The sequence below is a fragment of the Symsagittifera roscoffensis genome, chromosome 4 (genome assembly GCF_963678635.1).
Source record: "Symsagittifera roscoffensis chromosome 4, txSymRosc1.1, whole genome shotgun sequence".
Taxonomy (NCBI): Eukaryota; Metazoa; Xenacoelomorpha; order Acoela; family Convolutidae; genus Symsagittifera; species Symsagittifera roscoffensis.
The window spans coordinates 29,607,466-29,632,621 of NC_087065.1; the positions used below are offsets into that span (position 1 = coordinate 29,607,466).

The 25,156-nt window shown below is 36.2% G+C and overlaps 2 protein-coding genes across 2 annotated transcripts in view; both read left to right on the top strand.

The window, feature by feature from the left end:
* Positions 1 to 25,156, top strand: part of LOC134844582 (UPF0193 protein EVG1 homolog) — a 260,384-nt gene that overhangs the window by 114,792 nt on the left and 120,436 nt on the right. The window lies entirely within an intron of this gene.
* The window catches only part of LOC134844355 (uncharacterized), a 56,797-nt gene continuing 40,002 nt past the window's right edge, over positions 8,362 to 25,156 (top strand). Inside the window, exons 1-2 of the mRNA XM_063861001.1 lie at positions 8,362 to 8,820; positions 9,140 to 9,382. Of these exons, the coding sequence (XP_063717071.1) occupies positions 8,413 to 8,820; positions 9,140 to 9,382 (651 nt within the window). The 5' untranslated portion in view covers positions 8,362 to 8,412. The remainder of the gene's footprint in view (positions 8,821 to 9,139; positions 9,383 to 25,156) is intronic.

The following is a 25,156-nucleotide window of genomic DNA, read 5'->3' on the forward strand; positions in this document are numbered from 1 at the left end:
CAATCAATTAGAACATTGACCTCGACAATTTTTTTTCAACACCAGCAACGAATTTATTTTACTGAGCTACATGTTACAATCCATCAACTAACACACTCATTCTCACCATCAGAAACATCAACACCATCTATTCGTAATACTCCCACCCGTGCACAACGCATCCTCTTGAAACGAAATCATCTCTTTAACTCACCTAGATACTTCAACGATTCCTCAGTAATCACCCTAGACACACTGATTTTCCTGAACTCTTACTTGAAATTCTTCCAATATTCCCCAATACTGTTATAACAACCATGAACACGAAAGTCAACTGGACGCCTACGTTGATGAACACTCACTCCTCCATGCCATCCCCTGATTATGCTTTTGTAATTTTTTTTAGCCCTTTGAAAAGACATCTTCGAAAAACTGAAGATGGTAGACTGTAAGTAACTCCACTACACCAACTAACGCTATAACGCTTAAAAATTCACCAGCGTTAAACTATTGCGTGTACTTAATCGTTTTATCGGACAAAAATCTAACCAATTTCCTATTGCGCACTACGACCACTCTGTCATACGCTATATGGAAGACTCACCCGATGATACAGTCCCAGCAAACAACACACAACTAACTGAAACTTTTTTCATCATAACTAACTACAGTTTCAGCCTACACAGCCTCAAAAAAAGTATATGAACCTTATGTCATCAAAGTCATCATCAATTTTCTTGTCCAACTATCATAATTACTATCGCTTCAGACAAAGACACTCTCCAAAGCTCCCTCCTCGAGATACCCTCATTACCGATATATGTTTAAAAGTTCAAAAGACACCTCATCCTAATTTTTAATTTCACTTCTTGTATTAATACAATTAAGCTTCACGGCATCCTCCGTAATTGTGACCTTGTCGGCCAAAAATTTTTTTCGGTCAATTCGCAAATATTTTCACCGTAGAAGACTTCCGTCCCATTATCGTCCCGCAATATTGCATCCAGCCTGTAGAATTACCCCTTTGAGAAAACATTAGCAACATAAAGTTTAACCACGAACTCTATAATCTCATCCAAAATACTCCCCATGAATTCACTGTAACTCCTAGAGAATTTAAAATCATCCGAGCGCTCGATTTTTTGGCCACTTTTACGTACTAAAATTGTAGTTAGCATACTCGCAAATTTTTTATGCAATCACCCACAAACGCTGAGATTTTGTAATAATTTATTGAACATTTTCAATAAATAATTCTAACCATTCGCTGCAAATTCTCAATTTTGAAGTTAGGTTTATAACTTAGGATTAAATTAGTAATAATTTTGCAGTAAGCTTTTTGTAAGATGTAATAAACTTAGAATTGATTAATTAATTAAGATAAGAACTGACCTTTTTATGGGTGCTTTTTTTGAGATCTCCGCAATTCGCCACTTGGTTTCCTCACTTTTAACGCACTCCTTTCCGCTCTTTTGTATATTTCTCCACTGAAATATTTATGAATAATGCATTTCGAGTTTGGCAAATAATCTGATAACATCCCTCACTCTCTTCACACGTTTCAAGACCTCCCTTTACTCGGTTGGAAGAAGGAATTAGAGTTAAGCTGAAATCACCAACGCAGCTTGTTAACACCACCGCAGTAATAACATGTAGATGAAAGTCCCACGATATTCAAACCAGATTAAACTGGGTTAAACTGAAAAAACATTCTTGCAAAACTCAAATCAAAATGTATTGAGACGACATGAAACCTGACTTAAAGGCAAGATAACACAAACTAAAGACTAAAAGTTTTTGAGAAAAAGACAAAACCAAAAAAAAACCCCTGATATAAAAAAAAAATGAAAAAATTACACACAATAAAAACTCGATATTCAAAAGTATACTCAAACTCGCCTCGCCCACCAATGATGGTAGTCCTGCGCATGCTCTATAGACGGCTTCATCCAACGCGCTACAACCACGCTTAAGACACAACCTACTCAGTTTTTTGCCAAAATTAGCTCTAGTCTGAGCAACTCCTTAAAATAACTGAAATAATTAAAGCGCTTTTGCAAACAAAACTAAGAGAGATCATAACTAAAACTCTAAATACTGAAAGGTGCAGATATAAATAAGAATTTGACAAAAGGAACCAGCAGCAAAAGAGAGATGAAACTCGACGACCTTCTAACTCTGGAATGGCAAACCTTTTTTCTTTGCTTGCCACAGTGATAACATTCGCAGGTTATAAAAAGGGAGCCAATATCGCAGCAAGGAAAACCCTTGATCAAAAACAACGACCAACTCGAGATTGAACTAAAAAGACGAATTCTAGTAACTTGGCGCTTCACTCAAAGAAGTCAGACCCTATCTCGCTATTACAAAAAGCAAAATTCTGATACGAATACAAAATTTCTGCTACTGAAAAAATATTTTTATCAGTTTTGCCAATAAGTTCTTGTTTTTATGTGTGACATACCGAAAATTGCTTCGAAAACTATTCAACGATTAAAGAACAAATTTCCTATTGGAACCAGTTCAAAACAACTGTTTTTTAGATCTCATTATATTTTTTGATAACTATCACTGTAAACTACTTAGAACTAACCAATCATGATCCCTGAAAAAACTTTAATATTTTGTAAGGCTGAAACTCTTAATAGTTTCAGCCAGAGAAAAATAAATTTAAATTCGAAAGCAGTTGCTCTTCTTTTCCTCGCAAAATTACCAGTATATACTAGATCTATTGAGGTTTGGAAATATAAGAGTGAGGTTAGGATCGGTGTTAGACTAAAAAGTTGCACCAATCTACCTGGCCAAAAATAAGATAGCGTGACGAATAGACGGTATACTTTATCCAAATTTACTCTACCAGAAGGCCACCCCGGATCCTAAACATTCGGAATTGGTTATTTCCGAATGTTTAAATATTCGGAATTGGTTATTTCCGAATGTTTAAATAACCAATTCGATTCATAATTTAACTTGATATATTTTGAAGTTTCATAGCCAGAAGTCTTGCTTCAATCTCCAATAGAAAATTATTTCAGCAATAAAAATGCCAAAAGAATAAAAATTTCAGCCCAAAACATTGATTTCAATGGGCTGAAAGTGTAGGTTTGCGGGCTCAAACTAACATTCGGAAAGTTTTTTCGGTTTTAAAATTGGCTAGTGAATTCGTTATAACAATTGAAAATGAATTAAAATTGGCTAGTGAAGTAGTGAAGTAACTTGATTATTTACCTAGAACTTCTGAAATTTTAAAACTTTTTGGATCTGAAACCAAAAACACCAGTTCTTTTCAGCATTGGGACATTTCAGCATTAGGAACCATGTTGTAAGCTTCCCATAAAACCTATTTTGTCCATATAAAGAGGATGTTTCAGTGTTTAAGCTTCCGTTTTTATTGTGAAACCTAAAAGTTTATGCTTTAACTTAAAATTGGTGTTTGATGCTTTGTGGTTGAGGTTTAAAATCGGTTTTATTGTGTAATTTTATGGTTCATTGGTTATTTAAACAAAACGTACATAAAAAAACCAATGATTTAATGAAAAAAAAATTCTTCCCTACTCTTAGGTTTTTGTTATTTCCTCCCCTAGTTTCAGTCAATGGTACCTTTATTGATGAAAAATTTAAGTTTAAGTTTTGTTAGGTTTGTTATATTAAAATAAATTGAAAAAAAATTGAGGTTAAGCCTCGTTAAAGGATGAAGGATAAGAATAAATATCATCAAAATGTGAATAGTTGGATAAATGTGGGACGAAGGAATCATTGTATTATACAATTTAGGGTACTCTTAGCATGTATATAGGACCACTTCACCCCCTTGAAAAAGAATGATTGAAGATTATTTAAAAAAATTTCAGCACTTTGTATAAAGAAGTATTAGCCAAATTTGATGATACTAGCTTTTATCTGAAGTTTTAGCGTGTTTTTAGGAGATTACTAGACAAAGAAATGTATCCCTTACTAACGGACTTAGGCAGAGAACGATTCAATCAGAAATTATATACAAAGGTTTAATAAAAGTTAATTGTTAAGTTCATGAGCTAGTGTCAGTTAGAAGGACTTCTAATGTAATCTCGAGATGGCGGAATATAGGTGACTGATAAGCGCAGCGAGTACATTTCGCTTGAACCTTGCTAGGAATGTCTGTCAAGTAGGAGCGAAACACTTTGCATTTCTAAGCAAAAACATCCTTTATCTCCTACTTTTTGAGGCTAGAAAATAATCTGACAAACACTCACATGTCCTAAAGTTTGCTGGTTGATTGCTTAGTAATCTAGCCTTATTTGTAAATCTCACCTAAAATTGTCAAATTTTTTGACAAAAAATATAGTAGAAACTATAGTTAGAAAAGAGTATGAAATGATATAATGGATACTTAAACCAAAATGATTCAACAATTTATGGAACAGTTGTCCTTAGTATTAGTAGGGCTGGGTCAACACCTAGTTTTTATTTTTAAACTAACAATTTTTCTGTCTGTAGTTCGCGTCTATTTTACTGACTGAATTGTCCACCTATTGTCTCTCAGAATATTGACATCAGTTCTTCTAGATTTGTGTTGCTCGCTTGTTTTTCCGGAATTTATAAAAATTCAAGAATCACATCCTTATAATTTTATTAAAAAAAAAAGAAACAAAAAAAAGAAATTAACCTATTCCGGAAAATGTTAACTCGACTGAGCGAGTTGAAAGGAGTGTAGAAATAAATATTATGAAGATTATAGACCGGTCCAATTTTAAAGTAAAAAATGCTTCAAAGTGCCTTTGTCTAACTCTTATCTTCAAAAGTTTCATTTCAGCGGATATCTGTTTCATCTTCCGGTCTTCGGAAAGTTTTCGGTAGTCTCATTTTTGAATTTTTTTAAAATTTAAAAGTCTTTTTTCATTCCGTATTTTGATATGCAGTTGTTTTATATCTTCGTTTCCTTGTTGGGCTGCAAAAGGACCTGGTGCTAATGGCTTTACTGTCTGCTCTTCAAGGCAGGTTATTTTAACGAGTCAGCCGAATGGCGACATACTTTGTTTTTGATATCTGACAAAAGTTTCTGTGAAAAATATTGAATATTTTGAGCGTAATCCAACTTTGATAAAATGAAAAAAAATTGACTAGTATATAAAGGGTTGACAAATTTTAAATGGAAAGTAGTCCACTCCAATCTGAAGGAAACAAATAAAACAATAGTCCTATATGTCCGTCTAGTATTTGCAATACTACACACTATGGGAAGATCGCTTTTACTTTTTTTCTAAAAATTGACTTCAGCTTAAGAACGGTTTCAATTGGCTTAGCTACTTTTGCTTTTTATCTGATTTTTATGTGAAAAATGAGTAAATTTTAATCTAATGCTATCTTCACATTTTGTGAAAACACATTCATTTTGGGCAAAGAAGCAGCAATTAGTCTCATTTTCTAATTTGACCTAAGTTGCTGCTTGCTGAAAAAAGCAACAAAAATTGGCAAACAATTTTCAATTAATTAGACAATTTTTTGTCATTTTGTAATTTTTATAACTTTTTTGAAAGTTTTCTTATTTCAAAAGCTGTTGTGGGTCACTCTGTGCTACTTGTCCAGCAACCGAATCGCTCGTTTGGATAAAAAACTCTATAAACAGATTTGAGTTTGCCGTATTTAGTTTCGCTGCATATTTTGTACCTTAAATTAAAGCATATAATAAAGCATATAATTTGAAGCATATAAACTATTGCAGTTTTTTTCTGCGAGTTTTTTTTATAAACAGTTCGTGATTTAAAACTCCAAATTATTTCAGCTAAGCATCAGTTTTAATTTATTTATGGGCCAAAAAATGCTGTAATATCAAGAGAGTGCGAGAATTGCTGTACGAGAAAATTTTCCATTTTTAGGGTCAAAATCTGTCGTAGTTGAATTCTGATTATATTTTGGAGTCTAGATAATACAAGCGGTAAAAAATCTTTAGGTTTCTTCACAGATCAACAAAGTAACCAATTGAAGTGCAAGTAGCGGCAATTGATTAGTTTCGACTTTCGTAGAAAGTGACGGATTTTTTGTGCTCGGATGGTTTTTTTTCTCCAGACAAATTTCGAGTCTTTAAATAGGATTTTTTTTGACAAAATTGTTATATCAACCATGAGGTATTGTTGCCTTGAGCTCAAACTGAAAAATAATTTTATCAGTTATATTTTTTTGCTAAGTTACGAGGGTTTAAAGATTGCCAATAAAGTATTTTTGGAACAAGTAACGCTCGATATAAATCGGGCTATTAACGCGTAAGCTGAGACTTGATCGCTCTTAGAAGCATGTTAGAAGCTAAAAGTGGATTGAAGCAGGTTACTTTTCAGAATTGTTACATTACTAGGAGAAGCATTTGTCATTTTGTACTCAATATGGCGTGTCGAAAATGATTTTAGAGAAATCTCAGTAATTTTTTTTTCGTTTTTGATTGAAAAATTCATCATTATTTAAAAATCAATCACTGCACTGTAGACGTTAAAAAACAGGAAAAAAACCCAGAGATTCGGCCTTACACGAGCAGTCTTGTATAGTTTTTTAGGACATTTTTTTCTAAATGAGCGCAAAATTAAACATCCAAAACTAATTTCTTCTATATCAAAATCAGTTTTTGTATCTTACAAGTTTTTTAAAAACTATAATTTCCCATATAAAGTTACTCGCTCGGAATAAGACTAAATCTCAAACATTTTCAAACGCTGGGACAATTTATCGAATATTGTTTGCCTTCCGAATCACGACTGAAAGTGTTTTATTATGACACAACACTCGACCAATTCCAATGATTATTTTTGGTACCTGGTTTTGCGTGGAAAACAAAAAATAACAAAAAAAAACTAAAAAACACTCGAATACAATGTTCCTCCCCACTTTCAGGTGTCGGAACAAAAAATACTGCATGAAACAAACTGGAAAATGGATCTAAAAATGTATACACGAATTTGGATACAACCATTTTTCTCGCTGGAAAATGGATATTGAATCCAACCCAGAAAGAAAGGTTGAAATTCCGAGTCACAGAAATTTGAGACGAGGCGACATAATTTATAAAACAAATCTTGATAGTAAAATCTAGTTTTTTAATTTTTAAATCAAGTTTTGAGAGCCCAAAGTAATAAAACAGAAAATTGTTAAGTTCCATGTAACGAATCTTACTTGATCGCGTTTTTGCTCGAAATTCAACAAAAGACCAGAAGTTAAAAAAACATTTGTTCTCGATACTGGGAGAGTTCTGAAAATTTTTAATGTCATTCGAATCACGATTGAAAGGGCTTTAATATGATATACCAATCAGGGGCGGATTTAAGGGGGCGGACGCCCTCCCCCTCAGGGATTCGACCCCCTGCCGACCCAAAGGGTCCCCCCTTTGATACTTTTTCAGCAATCCTAACATTTTTCTAAAGGCGCCGTTGGCGCCAATATATACTAACTTTGAGGGGGAGTGCGCGCAGAAAAAAAACGCGATTTTTTAACAAAATTTTTCGAAAAGTGCCCAAAAACGGCTTTTTTGACTAGTTTTTTAAAAATTTGCCTGCGGCGCAGAAAATTTTGCCAAAATAGGGGCAAAACAGTGCTTTGGGAGAGCTCGAAAAATCAATTTGGTCGACCTAAAAAAAAGGTGGTCAAATTTTTCGATTTTTTTTTGAAAATCCGCCCCCCCCCCCCCCTTGAGAAAATCCTAGATCCGCCCCTGATACCAATCAACTCTCCCCAATGACTATTTGTGGTAGATGATTTTGCGTGGAAAAATAAGAAAAAAAAAGAAAAAATACTTAACACACACCCGAATACAAAGTTTTCAATGGTCGGAACAAAAACAGTTGGAGCAGTGGGAGAGGATTATTTTAGATAGTAATAAAACAGAAATTTATGGCTAACATTTTGTATTACAAATAAGTTAAAAACGACAAAAATGCTTCTCAACTGACTCTAAATTTTAGATTACTTCAACCAATCTTTCCTAATGATACCTAATGAAAAAACACCTAAATCAATAAAAAGGACTTTCAAAGGTTCAGCATATACGGTAGCAACCAACTACTTTACCTTCTCCTCCTTCTGATTGATATTTCAAGAATTCAAACTATTTATTTATTACGTGCACCAGAAAAAAAATATAGGAAATTCGTTCTCTGAAGATTTGAATAATTTTTGAAGCTGTTTGTTGTATATCATTCACAAAAACATGAAAATATCAGCGAAAATATTTTTTTTTATCAAAGCAAAACCTAAATCCATTCTTATTATTCAAAGCAGTTTCTTGTTTTCATTTTTAAAATACTGGCATCCGTTTTTGGTAGCGGAAGTTTTGTATCCGGCCGAGAGTTTTGTTTTATGGCTAAAAACAAATGTCGAAAACCACGTTACTAGGGAAAAACCAGCTGTCCTAATATATTTTTTAAATTGATAGGAAGTGGTCCAAATTCCAACAAAAAATTTGGCGAGCAGAAAATGGAAAACATCATTCGAATCGTTTTCTTGTTATTTTTTGTGAAGGGCTTTCGAAGCCAATCATCTCATGATTTGCTTCTTGAGCTGAGCGATACCTTCGAGCTAGATGAGTTAGTTTGGTCTTGGTCGCTTGCCAAAAACGAGATGATTGTCGTCAGCAATAACTACTACACACAATCAAGTATAACCGGATGCAACAATCTGGAAGTTTCCAATGTAGATGAAACTAACTACAGCAACATGCTGTTTCTGTGGAAACTTGAGCGGAATGAGTTCGATGAAGCCTTCTTGCAAGTGGACTTGAAGCTGGTCCATTATGTTACAAGTGTCAGATCTCACGTTGCTAACCCCCCGGACAATTTCGGGTCTCAACACGAGTATTCAACATTTGAAGTGGAGTTCTCCTTGGTAAGATGACTGCTTAACGTCTTCATAACTCTACTTAACCTTTCAAAATTCATTTTTTAGTTTGAAAAGATAACTTAAGTTTAAGGAACGAATTCTTTTTTATCAGTAAAATTTATAATAAACTGATTGCAAAAAATAAAAAAAAGGTTATTGAGAGTGATCATTTTTACTGAAAAGTTATTGAAAGTGATCATTTTTTGCTACTAAAATGTGATCTAAATCTACTGCTTTTGAAACTAAATTTGCCTCAAAAATGCTCTCATTGGTTATTCTAAAAGATGCTCACTTTCGGTTGTATTTTTTCTTTCTAAATAATCAGGATGGGATGATCTGGAGTGAAGAGCGGGTGAGTTTGGACTGTCTGTGGCAAAGTGAGCAAAGCCAACCCCCTGTCACAGCCAGGTACATACGCTTCTACAGAGCCGCCACCAAGCATGTGACTGGGGTAGCGGAAGAGAACATCGAGCTGACTCTAGCTACTTTCGTGGTTCTGGGATACCGCGCCGATCAATTTGAACCAGTGACTGACTACTACTGGACCAAAACATGTCCCGGTTTCCAGGTTAGAGTCTAACTTGTGGATTAATTGAGTTGCACTTTTTTGAGGAGAACAACCACTATTTTTTCCTTTCACTGTTTTACATAGTCATAGTGCAGCGTTTTGAATTTAAGCGTAAAACCAGATTTTGAAAGTTAATGATGCTTTGGATAGGAAGTGAATACACATTCTTGTAGTCGTCATAGACAAAAAGCAACTTTGATTTTAACAAAACAATTGATTCTGGAATGGGAAAACATTAAAACTATTACATTATTTTTTAAAAACTAGTTGCCAGCTAAAGCTGGAAATACCTGTTTGAGGATTTTCAAATTTTTTTAAAGATGCGGAATGAAACGGGTAACTTCAAAAGTTCAAAAATTGAGCTTCATCCAAACCATTAGTTGGTTCTTTCGTACAATGTTTTTGAACAATTTCTGTGGCGTAGCAGCTTTTGCACGTAAGCTTCCGACAACTAACGTAAAATTGACATCAGACTTGGCTGGGAAACTGGGAAACTTTCGAGAAAGGTCAAGTTTTAAAAAACAAACAAGAAACCAAAACCTTGACTTTTGTAAGGGCCATAATATTTTGCTTATGAAAATTCGTATCTCTCTGGTGATACAGGGAAAATTTTTTTCAAAGCTTTCTTTTGAATGAACTCAAAACTTCACATTTGGGCTGGTAGGTTTGGAGAAAAGTCAAAAAGTTTCAAAATGCGTAGCCAATATTGCTTGGAATTTTCCCTGAATACGTTCTCTCCTTCAACCCACGATGTTCGATTTGGCGGGATAACCTTCGAGAAAAACAAATAATTTCAAAAAAGGGTAAACAACTCAAAATTTCAGTTTTTTTGACGACCATAAAATTTTGTGGAAAAACAATTGGGCATAGCCAATATGCAGAGGAGCTTCAAACGAAGAAAGTTATAACAATTTATTTTTGCCGCCCAGTAGGCAAAGTCTGATAGAACATTTTTAATTTGTCATAAAAAATAGATTAGACAAGGTTATTGATTATTTAAAGTCACTCACAAAACTTAGGATCTTAGTTTTTCAGGTTTCTTTATCAGATGTTGATTGGCATTATCAGAAAGTTTCGTTTTTTAGTAAAAAGAATTGTTTAAATTACGTTTTCTACTTTTCAAAAGTTTCAATGGTTTTTCTTACTCTTTTTATAGTGATCGGAGCTTTGTAACTTATATATCGCTTATTTGGTTGAGACTTAATTGTTCCTCTGCGTGGCCTTTTGGAAGCTTCCATTAAAGCGTGGAATTCTGTAAAAAAGTAAAAATTTAACTTAACTGACTAAAAATATCAAACCAAGTCTTATAGTCCAAAATTGAGCCTACTCAATTTGGTATGCTTCAAATATCAGGAAACAAAATTTTCTTTAAAATTAATTAAAGCAATTGTTTTATAAAATTTCGAGAAAAGTTCCAAAAATCCCGGAATTTGATCAAGCTGATTTTTTTTCTTATGATCAAAGTTTTTATTTATAAAAAACAAACTCTGTTATGTTTTTTACCTGTTTTATTGATCCAAAATTTCAGATCTGTGGAGTGATTTTCGAGAAAAACCAAAAAGCTTGAAAAGAAAAGACGGCCAAAACATTAATTTTTTGGCTGTTTTCGAAAGTTATAACTGTTCGCGTAAGAAATGTGAGAGTAACTTTTCGAAAGTTATAACTGTTCGCGTAAGAAATGAGAAAAACTCCGCTTATGCAGCGGAGTTTTTCCCCAATCTGTTTTATCCATTGGACCCAAAATCACAAACTTAGGAAGGTATTTTTTGAGAAAATGTCAAAATTCTAAAAATTTATGTCAACAACTCCCCCATACACACCTTTTCGAGGGCTGTAGAAAGTGGGGTAAGGAAAAGTGAAAAATGGTAGAGTAGTTTTTGAGAAAAACTATTTTTTTGGAAAAGTGAAAAAAATTCCAAAGCGTCTCAAAAAAACTCGATTACATATATTTTCATAAAACTTATTTTTAACAAACAGGAATCTTTAGTTGCTTACGCTTACAATCCAAACAATGTACAAAATATTTCAAAGTTTCTCGTCTAGTTTCTGCAAAGTTTCTGGTAACTGTTCTTTCAATGGAGGAAGTCCCCAGATCTCAAATTCATAAAAATATTCAACTGAATTTTTGGATAAAATTTTGCGATCAACAACTCTTCGTCGATAAAATGTCATTTTTACTTGATTGCCTAGTCGTGTTTTGCTCATTTTCCAGAAATAAATTCAATGTTTTTATAAAAACTGATTCGGACATCGTTTGGCTTTTTATGGTTAAATGATGAGTTATTCACCTCGGCTCGGGTAGACGGTGTGGTACGGCATAGACATTGGTGTCTAGCGGTGACATTTTATGATTGAATTGTGTAAAATATGGTGATACTTATCAGTTCAAGGTCGGGACTGGTCTCCAATAAAAACCACACTTAATGTGTGAGTCTGGTCACTCTTTTAAAAACCGTTAAAAGATGAAAGATTGCAGTATTTGACAAGCTTTCCTTTATGAACAACTAATTTCCACTACCTAATTCAATCCATAACTGAGACATTTTGTTTTAGTCAATGAGGTTACCACATGGATAGGTTGTCATTTCGCATGGCGCAGCCAGCAGTTTCGACCCTCTAGGAGCGAAGTTGTAGAGGAACGAGAAAAGTTTCGGTGGTACCTGCATTTTGGCATAAGCCAACGCCAGATCCACCGTTTACGTGGGAATTCTGGAATATCCATTTCTTTTTAGCTATCATTCTTAGGGAACACTGCGATCCAAAAGATCTTTCAGCTGACCCAGTGGAAGTATTCAATGACCATCCCCTCAGACCAGTAAAGATTACTGAGTCAGATAACGAAAGTGAAAGTAGCAACAATATCGTCGGAGAGCAAGCAGAAGTCAGAAAAGGAAATGAAATCAATGCAGACTGCAGATAGGAGAAGGAAAGGCGCCTTGTTAGGGCAAAGCGTATTCTACCATGAGGTTGATCAGCGAGACAAGTCATTTTTTATTTTGTCTTGGAACAGAAGTGACACGTTTCCTCCAAAGCTTCCGCACATTATTCTTCCCAATATCAATTTCAAGGAAAGTTCTGCCCAGTGTGAAGGCCTACTCAAAAACGAGGAGAACTTCTTATGTGAAGGCATGCACCTCCACAACCCTTACCAAGCAGACCGTGAAGGATTGGAATTTTTTTTCACAAGACTCTCAGGTCAAGCCGCCTTATGTTGCTCGACAGTAGCAATCAAAAAAAAGGTAGACGAGAAACTTTTCTTGCAAAAAGCAAATTGAAAGTTGTCCAAAGAGAGCTTTGTATTCTTTCGGGAAGCACCCCTGAGGAAACCCTCAGATTGCCACTTTTACAAGAAACACGGTATGCAACAGCTTCTACCTAGCAGAAACAGCTGGGAACAGTCTGAATTTAAACGCATCCTACCAAAACAACAGTTTTTCATTCAGGGTAAAACAGGAACCTACACTATCAGTTCAGAAAGGGAACAAAAAACAGAATAAACCGGGCCCAAAATCAGAACACTTCCAAAGGAAAATTGGACAGATCAACCAACAATCAGACATCTTGCTAATTTTGTGGGAAGGTTTATTCCCCAATTCCCAAATCATCAAGCCCAGCGAGAGGCGTAACCTGTATATCTTGTAATACAAAGGGACATTTCCCTAGATGTTGCAACTCAAAAAAGAAAAGAAAATTTAGACTACGGGTCAGATTCAACAGCAGAAGAAGGTATCAATGTCATCATTTCAGATGGTGAATCCTCGATCGGTTATCTGAAAACATTAAACCTAGAAACCCAACATACCAACATCCATTTTCAGCGAGGAAAGATCTATCCCCTACTTTACATATCAAATCAAACCCCAAACTATTTACATAGAAAAGTTTCAACATTATAAACTCAGTTCCAGGAAAAATCAAATGCCTTTAAGTTACTTTAAGAGTGAGAGTTCGATTTTCAAGCAACTGTAGATACTGGTAGTGCAGCATCGTTCGTCAAATTAACATAGCACACCTCCTCTTAAGGACCGGAAAAAGTTAAAAAAGTACCCTAAATCCTGACTCCCTATTGACATATCCTGTGTAGTCTATGTAGACTATAACCATAAACCGGTAGAATTTTTTGAAAATCCTGTCACAGATATATCATCGTTAGGATTAAAAGTCTAATCAGCCAAACGATCTATAACAAAAAACAGAATGAGATGTTTATTAGGCCTAGATTTTCAAGCCACAATAGTGGCAAAGACGACCCAATCCCGATCACACAAAACTTTAGAAGAAGAAAACGAATTGACGGATACCTTTATTTATTGGAAAACTTTTTCTTTGTAAGTAAATGCAAGGTAGCTTCACCAGATTAGGAAGATTGAAGAATCACCGTGTTCGAAAACTTTTAAAACGACACTTTTTCTAATTCAGCAGAAGGGTCGAAGGGCACCGAAACAAAATCAATAAAAAGTACGAGAGGAACTAGACGTCTCATCAAAGAAGGCCATATCGTGAAGCTGAATAGTTGCACAAGCAAATACTTTGTAGCATCCGTTGTCATCACGGTAAAGAACGCTGGATCAGTGTAAGTAGCAATGGACGCCAATCCTATATACGCTCAAATTTCAAAAAACCCAAACCAAATGCCGAATTTGTTGGAACAACTGAATGTAGCTGCCCGAGAAGTCAATTCTAACATACCAGGTGAAGTTTTTTTCTTCTCTTTAGATCTGAAAAATCCGTTTAGATAGCCTAAGCTAAGCGAATCAGTCATCAACCATTGCACTTTTAACATTGTATGCGGAGACACCTCAGGCACATATCGTTTCAAAATTGGTTTTCATGGACCTTCTGATACGCTTAATGAACTTCGGAAGGCAATGGATAATACTCTTAGTGACATCCCCATGGTTATTTGTTTTTAGAATATGCTTTAATTGGTACCAAAGGTCGCTCTCCGCTCACAATCAATTAGTAGATAAGTTACTCGAAAATTTAAACAGGGAGTTTCGCATTAAAACTATCCGAAAGCAAGTTTTTGGCGAAGAAGATTTCTTGGATCGCTTTTGACATTGACCATCTTGCTTGTAAAGCAAAACAATCATAATTTCAAGCAATTTTAGAACTCATACCCCCAAAAAATTCCATAACAGTTAAAATCTTTTAAATATTTTCAACGATTTTTACAGAACTTACAGTTATATACCGAACCCCTCCGACCATCTTTAACTTTATCAAAAAAAGAAAAATTCATCTGGGACAAAATTCAACAAGACGACTTTGATGCTAACTAAAAAATATATCAGATCAGGAATCAAATGTGACACTAGCCAAAATGGACTGAGAGCAGCCCTAGAGCAACAGATTACAGATGACACCTAGGTAACGATTTATGTTGCATCTAGATTTCTCAATATCCAAGAGAATAAAAACAGTACCAATAAGCCTGAGCTCCTAGCCACAGTTTCGTCCCGCGAAATTTTCAGGAATTATCTTCTTGGTAACAACTTTGAAATACTTACTAATCTTGAAGCCAAAGTTTCAGCCTTGAAAACTAACAGAGGTAACAAATCATATCAATCAAAATTGACCAGATGGGTTTTCATCTTTTAATTTCGACATATGAAACATAGAGTCTAAATTAGTAAATGTCGATTTTTTATCCAATTATTCCATTTTTAAGGCTCCCGAACCACTAGTTTCAATAAACAATTCGTAGTCCAATAATTTCGTCATTTCTTTTTCAACCTGTGATACATTAGAAAAAGTAAGCAAGGAAAAATTTTCAAAAAATAGACCAGAATATTCTCAAAAATCAATTTATCATTCTAATTTGATAATCATGGGCTCATTTTACCCCAAAGCTCTAAAGTCAAAAACACAAAAACTTCACCCAAACAATTTCATTGAAAAATCCGACGAAATTTCAGCCAAAAGTTTCCACCAAACAGGAGCGAGCAAATTTGCAAACTCTACGCAAGAGGGCAAAAAATGTTGTCAGGTAGCTGATCCAATCAAAATTGAGGGAAATTGCACTGTTTCGCATGAGGGCGGGAAAATTATAACTCCCAGAATTAATTTATGCACAGCCGGTAGAGGGCGACCGATTATTACAAAAAAAATCCCGCCAAATCAGATGTTAAAATAAAAAGTATACAAATGCTCACCTTTCTAGCCCATCTATTCCCACCAATTCAATTTATGCACAACCGAAAGAATGCGACCAATTATGCGCAACAGAAGTTCATATGCAAACTTTTCCCGCATTTTTTTAAATCCAATCAGAAATCAGAACCAATTCAGTCGTTTCTTAACTCTATTGAGCAATACTTGACCCGCTTTGTCGCTGGATTTCGGCCTGAGCCGCATCGTCTAGTGTGCTCAATCCAGGGTTCTTCCGGCTATTGCGAGTACGCACCTCAAGTACTTGATAAAGAGTCGCGTTCCCCTGCGAATCAGTTGCTAGCACGATTCCCTTCGATTGCTTGTCCTCCGGGTTCCCCTTCTCAGGACTCGGGATAATCTGCGGAATCACTACTTAGTTCTTCGTAGCTCCCCTAGGACGGTTGTTCGTTGTATCTGCTGACTCTGGGGCTCCTTTTTATTACCCTCCTCCTCCGAGCTGTCTTTCGTCTAGATATTTGCAGCTTCTGCTGTAACCACACTGGTGAAAAAATGTTCCCCCAGAAATTTTGGTGTTTTGCAATAACAAATTAATTATATTCCCTGGAAACCAATTACAATGTTAGACCTATTCCGTGGAAACCTGTGACAAATTAAAACGGTCAAAAATCAATTTAATAATGTCGTCAAAGAAATTATGCATGCTCTCAGTTTAAATTGGTAAAAACAATTTGAACACTGAACTGTTCTGTTATGATCTCCAGATTGAAAGTTGCATCCAGTTCAGCCTTGTGTCTAGATCTTTTTTTTGCATCTATCTAATTTTTGTGAGGGCAGTTGTTTTAACTGCTGAAATTACTTGTCTCATCCGCCTTTATGGTTATTGTTGACAAAAGTATTAACCAAACTCACAACTAAAAAAACGCGTAAGCTTTGACATCAAATATATTTATTTTCTCATTGTGTGTAAGCAAAGACAGTTAACATTAAATGAAAACTTAAAAAACAATTAGATGACTGAAAAGGCACTCCCGGTCACCCGTAGCAGACCTGAATATTAAATGAAGCTCAACCAGAGCTCCGCTGACCCTTTTTTGACCTCGTCACCTCGGGAAACAGTGCAAACTGTTAAAGATCGAACAAGCTTCGAAAAAAGCTTGCGAGAAGAAACTTCTTCCCCAGCGTTACAACATGCCCGGAGAGACACCCTGTTTGACAGCGACAGTGACAGCTACGCCGGCAGCTATTTTTTACGGAGTCGGGTCAATGCCGCCCGGCTACAGACAGCCCAGCCGACAAACATAAAAAAAAAAACTTTTGGGACGTGACACCGAGGGAACCCAAAAGGGCAATTTGCTTTAGTGGCCTGGCTGTTTAAGACTAAAATTATACTTTTAAGAATTTTTTTTAAAAAACTTCAGTAGTTTTACGTGTAGTTCTACATAATTTAATTTGATATTGTTTTAGTTCCAATATAAACTAAATGATCAACATCAAATTTCTCAGTTTGAGCAAATCTTGCACAAATATTTCGAAAACACAAAATTTTAACCAAACAATTTCATTGAAAAATCCATACAACAAAAACCATACGGGCGATGAGATTTCAGCCAAAAATTTTTACCAATTAGGAGCGAGAAAATTCAGAAATTCTACGCAAGAGGGCAAAAAATGTTGTCAGGAGCTCATCCAATCAGAAATGAGGGAAATTGACACTGTTCCGCATGAGGGCGGAAAATAAAAAATTATATCCAATCAGAACGCCCAAAATTAATTTATGCACAGCTGGTGGAGGTCGACCGATTATTACAAAAAAAAATCCCGCTAAACCAAAAGTAAAAATAAAAAATATACAAATGCTCACATTTCCAGCCAATCATATCCAAACAATTTAGTTTGTGCACAACCGAAAAAGTGCGATCAATTATGTGCAACAGATGTTTATATGCAAAGCTTTCCCGCTTTTTTTCAAAAGCCAATCAGAAGCCAGAACCAATTCAGTCGTTTCGTAACTCTGTTGAGCAACCCTTGACCTGTTTTGTCGCAGGATTTCGGCCTGCGCCGCATCGTCTAGTGTACCAAACCCCGGGTTTTTCCGGCTATTGCGAATACGAGCCTCAAGTCCTTGATAAAAAAACTGCGGGCGGAAACTATCGATCGCGTTCCCCTGCGAATCAGTTACTAGCACGATTCCCTTCGAATGCTTGACCTTCGGGTTCCTTTTCTTAGGACTCGGGATAATCTGCGGAGTCACTACATCTTTCTTCGGAGCTCCCCCGTCTCCACACTGGCTGGCTCCCCAGGAGGGTTATTCGTTGTATCTGCTGACTCTGGGGCTTATTTTCGTTGCCCTCCACCTCTGAGCTGTCTTTTGTCTAGTTTACATGAATAGTTGCAGCTTCTGCTGTAACCACACAGGTGAAAAATTGCTCCCCCAGAATTTTCGGTGGTTTGCAAAAACAAAACAAATCTATTCTGTGGAAACCAATGACAGTGTTAACCCCTTTCCGTGGAATCCAGTGACAAGTTAAAACGGTCCAAAAACCAATATAATAATGTCGTTAAGCAAATTATGCATGCTCTCTTTTTATGCTGGTGAAAATAACTTGAACATTAAAATATTCTGTTATGTTTTCCAAATTCAAAGTTGCACCCAGTTCAGCCTTGTGCGTTCCGCGTATATAGTTATTGTTGACAAAATTATTAACCAAACTCACAAATTTGAGAAAAAACGCGTTAATTTTGACATTAAATATGGCGGGCAGTTGTATTATAGATATTTATTGTCAAATCTCTTTATTTTCTCATTGTGTGTCAAAAAAGACAGTTAACCTTAAATGCAAATTTAAAAAAAATTAGATGACTGAAAAAGGCACTCCGGTCACCCGTAGCAGACCTGACTAATGGATGAAGCGCAACCAGAGCTACGGTGACCCTCTTTTGACCTCGTCACCTCGGGAAACCGTGCAAACTGATAAACATCGAACAAGGTTCGGAAAAATCTTGCGAGAAGTAACTTCTTCCCCAGCGTTACAACATGCCCTAAGAGACACCCGTTTGACAGCGACAGTGACGGTGACGCCGCCAGCTATTTTTACGGCGTTGGGTCAATGCGACCAGACTACAGACAGCCCAGCCGACAAACAGAAAACAAACTTTTGTGACGTGACATCAAGGGAATCCAGAAACGGCAAACAACTGGCTGCTTAAGACTAAAACTGGATTTTCTAAAGAGTTTTTGGAAAATTTCAGTAGTTTAACTTGTAGTTTTATATATTATTTTAGTTTTAAAATAAAAGTAAATGATCAGAATCAAGTTTCTCAGTGTAAGCAAATCTCCCGCAATTATTTCGAAATCACAAAATTTTACCCAAACAATTTCATTGAAAAATCCATAGAAAAAAAACCATTAGGGCGACAAAACTTCAGCCAAAAGTTTCCACAAATCAGGAGCGATAAAATTTGGAAATTCTACGCAAGAGGGAAAAAAATGTTGTCAGGAGCTCATCCAATCAGAATTGAGGGCAATTGACACTGTTCCGCATGAGGGCGGGAAAATATAAAAGACATCCAATCAGAACGCCCAAAATTAATTTATGCACAGCCGATAGAGGTCGACGGATTGTTACAAAAAAAAATCCCGCTGAATCAGATGTAAATATAGAAAATATACAAAAGCTCACATTTCTAGCCAATCATACCCCACCAATTTAGTAAACCGAAAAAGTCCGATCAATTATGCGCAACAGATGTTCATATGCAATTTTTTCCCGCATTTTTTAAGCCAATCAGAAGCCAGAACCAATTCAGTCGTTTCGTAACTCTGTTGAGCAACACTTGACCAGCTTTGTCGCTGGGTTTTGGCCTGAGCCGCATCCTCTAGTGTACCCAATCCAGTGTTCTTCCGGCTATTGCGGGTACGCGCCTCAAGTCCTTGATAAAAACACAGCACGCGGAATCTATCGATCGCATTCACCTGCGAATCAGTTACTAGCACGTTTCCCGTCGAATGCTTGTCCTCTGGGTTCCTCTTCTTAGGATTCTGGATAATCTGCGGAGTCACTACTTCTTTCTTCGGAGGTCCCCGGTCTCCACACTGGCCCGCTCCCCTAGGAGAGTTTTTTGTTGTATCTGCTGACTCTGGGGCTCCTTTTCGTTGCCCTGTTCCTCCGATTTGTCTTTTGTCTGGATTACTTGTATAGTTGCAGCTTCGGTTGTAACCACACTAGTGAAAAATTGCTCCCCCAGAAATTTCGGTGGTTTGCAATAACAAAAAAAATTTATTCCGTGGAAACCAATGACAATGTTAACCCTATTCCGTGGAATCCGGTGACAAGTTGAAACGGTCAAAAATCTGTTTAATAATGTCGTAAAAGAAATTATGCATACTCTCAATTTAAGCTGGTAAAAATAATTTGAACAATAAAATATTCTGATATGATTTCCAGGTTGAAAGTTGCATCCAGTTCAGCCTTGTGTCGTAGATCTTTTTTTCCATCTATCTAACCTTTGTGAGGGCGGTTGTTTTAGCTGCTGAAATTACTTGTCTCATCCGGGTATATAGTTCTTGTTGACAAAATTTTTAACCAAACTCACAAGTTAAAAAAACGCATAAGCTTCGACATCAAATATGGTGGGCAGTTGTCTAACATGCTAAAATTATGCTGAAATGTCTCATCCGATAAATATAGTTCTTGTCAAATCTATTTACTAACTCATTGAGAGTAAACAAACACAGTCAACATTAAACAGAAATTTTAAAAAATGTTTAGACCTCTTTTGACCTCGTCACCTCGGGAAACCGTGCAAACTGATAAACATCGAACAAGGTTCGGAAAAAGCTTGCGAGAAGTAACTTCTTCCCCAGCGTTACAACATGCCCTTAGAGACACCCTGTTTGACAGCGACAGTGACGGTGACGCCGCCAGCTATTTTTACGGCGTTGGGTCAATGCGACCAGACTACAGACAGCCCAGCCGACAAACAGAAAAAAAAACTTTTGTGACGTGACATCAAGGGAATCCAGAAACGGCAAACAACTTTAGTGGCCTGGCTGTTTAAGACTAAAACTATATTTTTAAAAGAATTTTTGGAAAATTTCAGTAGTTTAACTTGTAGTTTTATATATTATTTTAGTTCCAAAATAAACTAAATGATCAGAATCAAGTTTCTCAGTTTAAGCAAATCTCCCGCAATTATTTCGAAATCACAAAGTTTCACCCAAACAATTTCATTGAAAAGTCCATAGAACAAAAACTATTAGGGCGACCAAAACTTCAGCCAAAAGTTTCCACAAATCAGGAGCAATAAAAGTTGGAAATTCTACGCAAGAGGGCAAAAAATGTTGTCAGGAGCTCATCCAATCAGAATTGAGGGCAATTGACACTGTTTCGCATGAAAGTAAGGTTCCACGTAAAAGTAATTTGAACAATAAAATATTCTGATATGATTTCCAGATTGAAAGTTGCATCCAGTTCAGCCTTGTCTCGTAGATCTTTTTTTCCCATCTATCTAACCTTTGTGAGGGCAGTTTTTTTGCTGCTGAAATTACTTGTCTCATCCGGGTATATAGTTATTGTTGACAAAATTATTAACCAAACTCACAAGTTAAAAAAACGCATAAGCTTCGACATCAAATATGGTGGGCAGTTGTCTAACATGCTAAAATTATGCTGAAATGTCTCATCCGATAAATATAGTTCTTATCAAATCTATTTATTAACTCATTGTGTGTAAACAAACACAGTCAACATTAAACCAAAATTTTAAAAAATGTTTAGATGACTGAAAAGGCACTTCCGGTCACCCGTGACAGACCTGATTTATGGATGAATCTCAAACAGAGCTACGGTGACTCTCTTTTGGCCTCGTCACCTCGAGAAACCCTGCAAACTGAAAAAGATCGAACAAGGTTCGAAAAAAGCTTACTAGAAGAAACTTCTTCCCAAGCGTTACAACATGCCCTGAGAGACACCCTGTTTGACAGCGACAGTAACGGCGACGCCAGCAGCTATTTTTTACGGAGTCGGGTCAATGCCGCCCGGCTACAGACAGCCCAGCCGACAAACATAAAAAAAATTTTTGGGACGTGACACCGAGGGAACCCAAAAAGGGCAAACAACTTTAGAGGCCTGGCTGTTTAAGACTAAAATTATATTTTTAAGAATTTTTTTTAAAAAACTTCAGTAGTTTTACTTGTAGTTCTACATAATTTAATTTGATATTGTTTTAGTTCCAATATAAACTAAATGATCAAAATCAAATTTCTCGTTTTAGGCAAACCTCCCGCAAACTTTTCAAAAACACAAAATTTTATCCAAACAATTTCATTGAAAAATGCATAGAACAAAAATCATAAGGGCGACAAAATTTCAGCCAAAAGTTTCCACCAATCAGGAGCGAGCAAATTCGGAAATTCCCCGCAAGAAGGCAAGAAAATGTTGTCAGAAGCTCATCCAATCAGAATTGTGGGAAATTGGCATAATCCGCATGAGGGCGGGAAATTTGAAAAAAAAACATCCAATCTAAATGCTCAAAATTAATTTATGCATAGCCCGTAGATGGCGACCGATTAATAAAAAAAAAATCCCCCCAAAACAGATTTACAAATGCTCACATTTCCAGCCTATCATATCACACCAATTTACTTTATGCACAGCCGAAAAATTGCGACCAATTACGCTCAACAGATGTTTATATGCAAATTTCTCCCACTATTTTTCCAAACCAATCAGAAGCTAGAACTAATTCAGTCGTTTCGTAACTCTGTTGAGCAACACTTGACATGCTTTGTTGCAGGATTTCGGCCTCAGCCGCATCGTCTAGTGTACCCAACCCGGGTTTTTCCGGCTATTGCGATTACGAGCCTCAAGTCCTTGATAAAAATACTGCAGGCGAAATCTATCGATTGCGTTCCCCTGCGAATCAGTAATTAGCACGATTCCCTCCGAATGCTCGTTGATCCTACTTAGTTTGTGTAGTATATCGACGAAATGTTCCGAGAACGCTTTATTCAAATCACTGATATCGTCCTGAACGTAGTCCGCTCCCCAGTAAAAGTGACATATTTCTTGGTCACAATATGTGTCCTCCGCGTTCTTCTTCGTCCTCCGCGGACTCGGGGTAATCTGGGCAGGAGTTTTTATTTAGAAAATTGGTACCATAGACAACCGAAGATTGAAAAGAGTAATGAACGCATGTAAACATACAAAAACACGGACTTTATTTAAAAAAAAGCTTGAATTTCGATATTGAAAGAAAAAAGTAGATGTTTTTTGAGCTCTTTGAAATTCTAGATAAAAATATGATTGGAGCTTTTTTTGATAACATTAACCCAACTTGAGAAAACTGGATAAACAATTGAATTCTACTTTCGAAACTAGAAAATTTTTACGTTTTTTGCGCCATTTCCGCGTTCGTATTTGAAGAGTGCTATTTACGTCACTTTCAGCAGTTGAATTTAAAGTGAATTCAAAAACTGCTTGTATACGTAAGTGAATCAATATTTTAATATTTTTCCTGAACCAAAATCAGCAAGACTTATTTAGAAGTCTTCACTACGTGTTTTACTACTAATAAAAATTTACATGAAAATGCATTTCATTCTAGTTGAAAACAAAAGCAGTTAGGATAGTAATTGGTTGGAGTGAAAAAAAAGCAGTATAAAAGAACATATAGTGGGTCATTTTTTTTGGTAAGCTGTTAACCTTTTTTGGGGAATGGGCTTTTAGGGCGCCATGCCAACTATTTTATGGAACCTCAGTTGAGAGGGCCTTCAAATTTTTGGGGCGATGGACAAGGGTGTAGTGTTCCCGGAGGCAGATCAGGCGATGGTGACTTCGGGAGCAGCTACGGTTTGTAGCCAGATCTGATGCTTGTACCTCCGTTTATAGGTTATATACTTGGGTCATTTGCTTAACCAACTGTGCTAATCCGCTGAATACCGGTTAGTACTAAGAGTAATAAATTTAAGTTTTAGTTGTATTTAAACACGTTTCCGCTCTATATTATCTAGCTTCGGATGCAGCTTCTCTATGCTGCAGCTAGCTTTGTGTTCTGCTTCATCTCTCTGTTTAGCCAGTTGACCTGAAATGTAGCGAGAGAAAAATCATACGTACGTATAGAAAAACCAGTTGGTGTAGTGGTTAAAATACGCGACCGTAGGAGCGGAGGATTTTCGTTGGAATTCTGGCCACTCCAAAAATATTTTTTCTTTTTTGCTTAAGTTTAATTAAATTGAATATTTATTTAGTTACACTTCAATTAATGTGGGTTTTCAGCACTAACTTTGAATTACTTTTTTTATATGTTCAAAATTGGCATCAACAATTGGGAGGTTTTTGTAAAAGTTGTCCATGAGTTTCAATTTTGGTTTTTTAATTCAATCTGAATAACTATCTTTTTGACGTGATAATTTTTGCTGCTCGGTTAATTGAATGAGTGAGATAAGTCCCTCCAAGTTACAATCCTTCAGACTCTAAGACATTTGTCCTAAATAATTAGGGAGAAGCCTCCTTCAAGCAACTACGACAACAGTCCTAAAAGCTGAGGGGAAAAGCGCCCTCTCCAGCCGCATCCCCACCACCCAACAATTAGTACAATTGTCTTTTTTGCTGAAGGAAAAAGCCCCCCCTCCCCTCCAGACGCATCCCTTTCTCCCTTAGCGTTCAAGACAATTGTCTTAAATGCTGAAGGTAGGGGTGAAAAGAACTAGAAAAATATGATAATTTGAAAGGTGGTTGAAATGGAAAAAAGGACTTGCAGCAAAATTGAGAGCTTGATTGTCTCATTTGCTGAGACACATTTTTTTTTCACCCAAGCTGAAAGAAGACGTTCACTGGCGGAAACGTTTACCAATCTACAAAAATCAGGCGATGAAAAATAGGTTCTCAGGGATTCATGTTGAAACAGTTAAAAACGTGTTTGTGGAATCCAGTGACGAAAAGAAAAATTGACTGCGGAAACCAGTGACAAAATGTGGAATCCAGTTTCAAAAGAACAAATTGGTTGCGGAACCTTTTACAAACAGTGAAATCCAGTAACATTTTGCTTCAATTCACTCCAACTGTAAAAATGCGATTGCCTGCGGAATCCAAAACAAAACATGTCTTAGCGTTTGTCTCCAAAATTCGCATTGTCACTGGATTTTAAATTTTTGATCGCTAGCTAAATTTCAATTTTAGCATCTAGTGTTTAAACATTTTTTTCGATTCCATCAGGTTTCCAACTTCAAAGAATTTTCGAAATGTTGCGGATTCCAACACAAGGTTGGAATCCGCAAGCTAACTAACAAACCACTACGAAAGTAACCGAGCTTGGCATCGTAATAAAATTTAGAAAAACAACGCAATCATATTTCTGCATCCACTTAATCGCTATTATTTTTCCCACCATTAATTTTGAACACTCCTGGTTATAAGTATTGAGGAGTTTTACATGGCTCATTTTTGCAAAAATGGCAAAAATTGTTGCCATTTTTGATGGTGAGACGAACAATTTCAGAATTTTTGTGCCCCAATTTTAATCACCTACTTGTGTACTAGTTTTCAAATAAGAGCTGTTTTTGTTGGATCTTTCGACATACAAACTAAGCAGATCTTCTAAGCAAAATGTTTTTACAAATCGGTTTTAGAAATTATTGTTTTTGCTATCGCACAGTCCTTA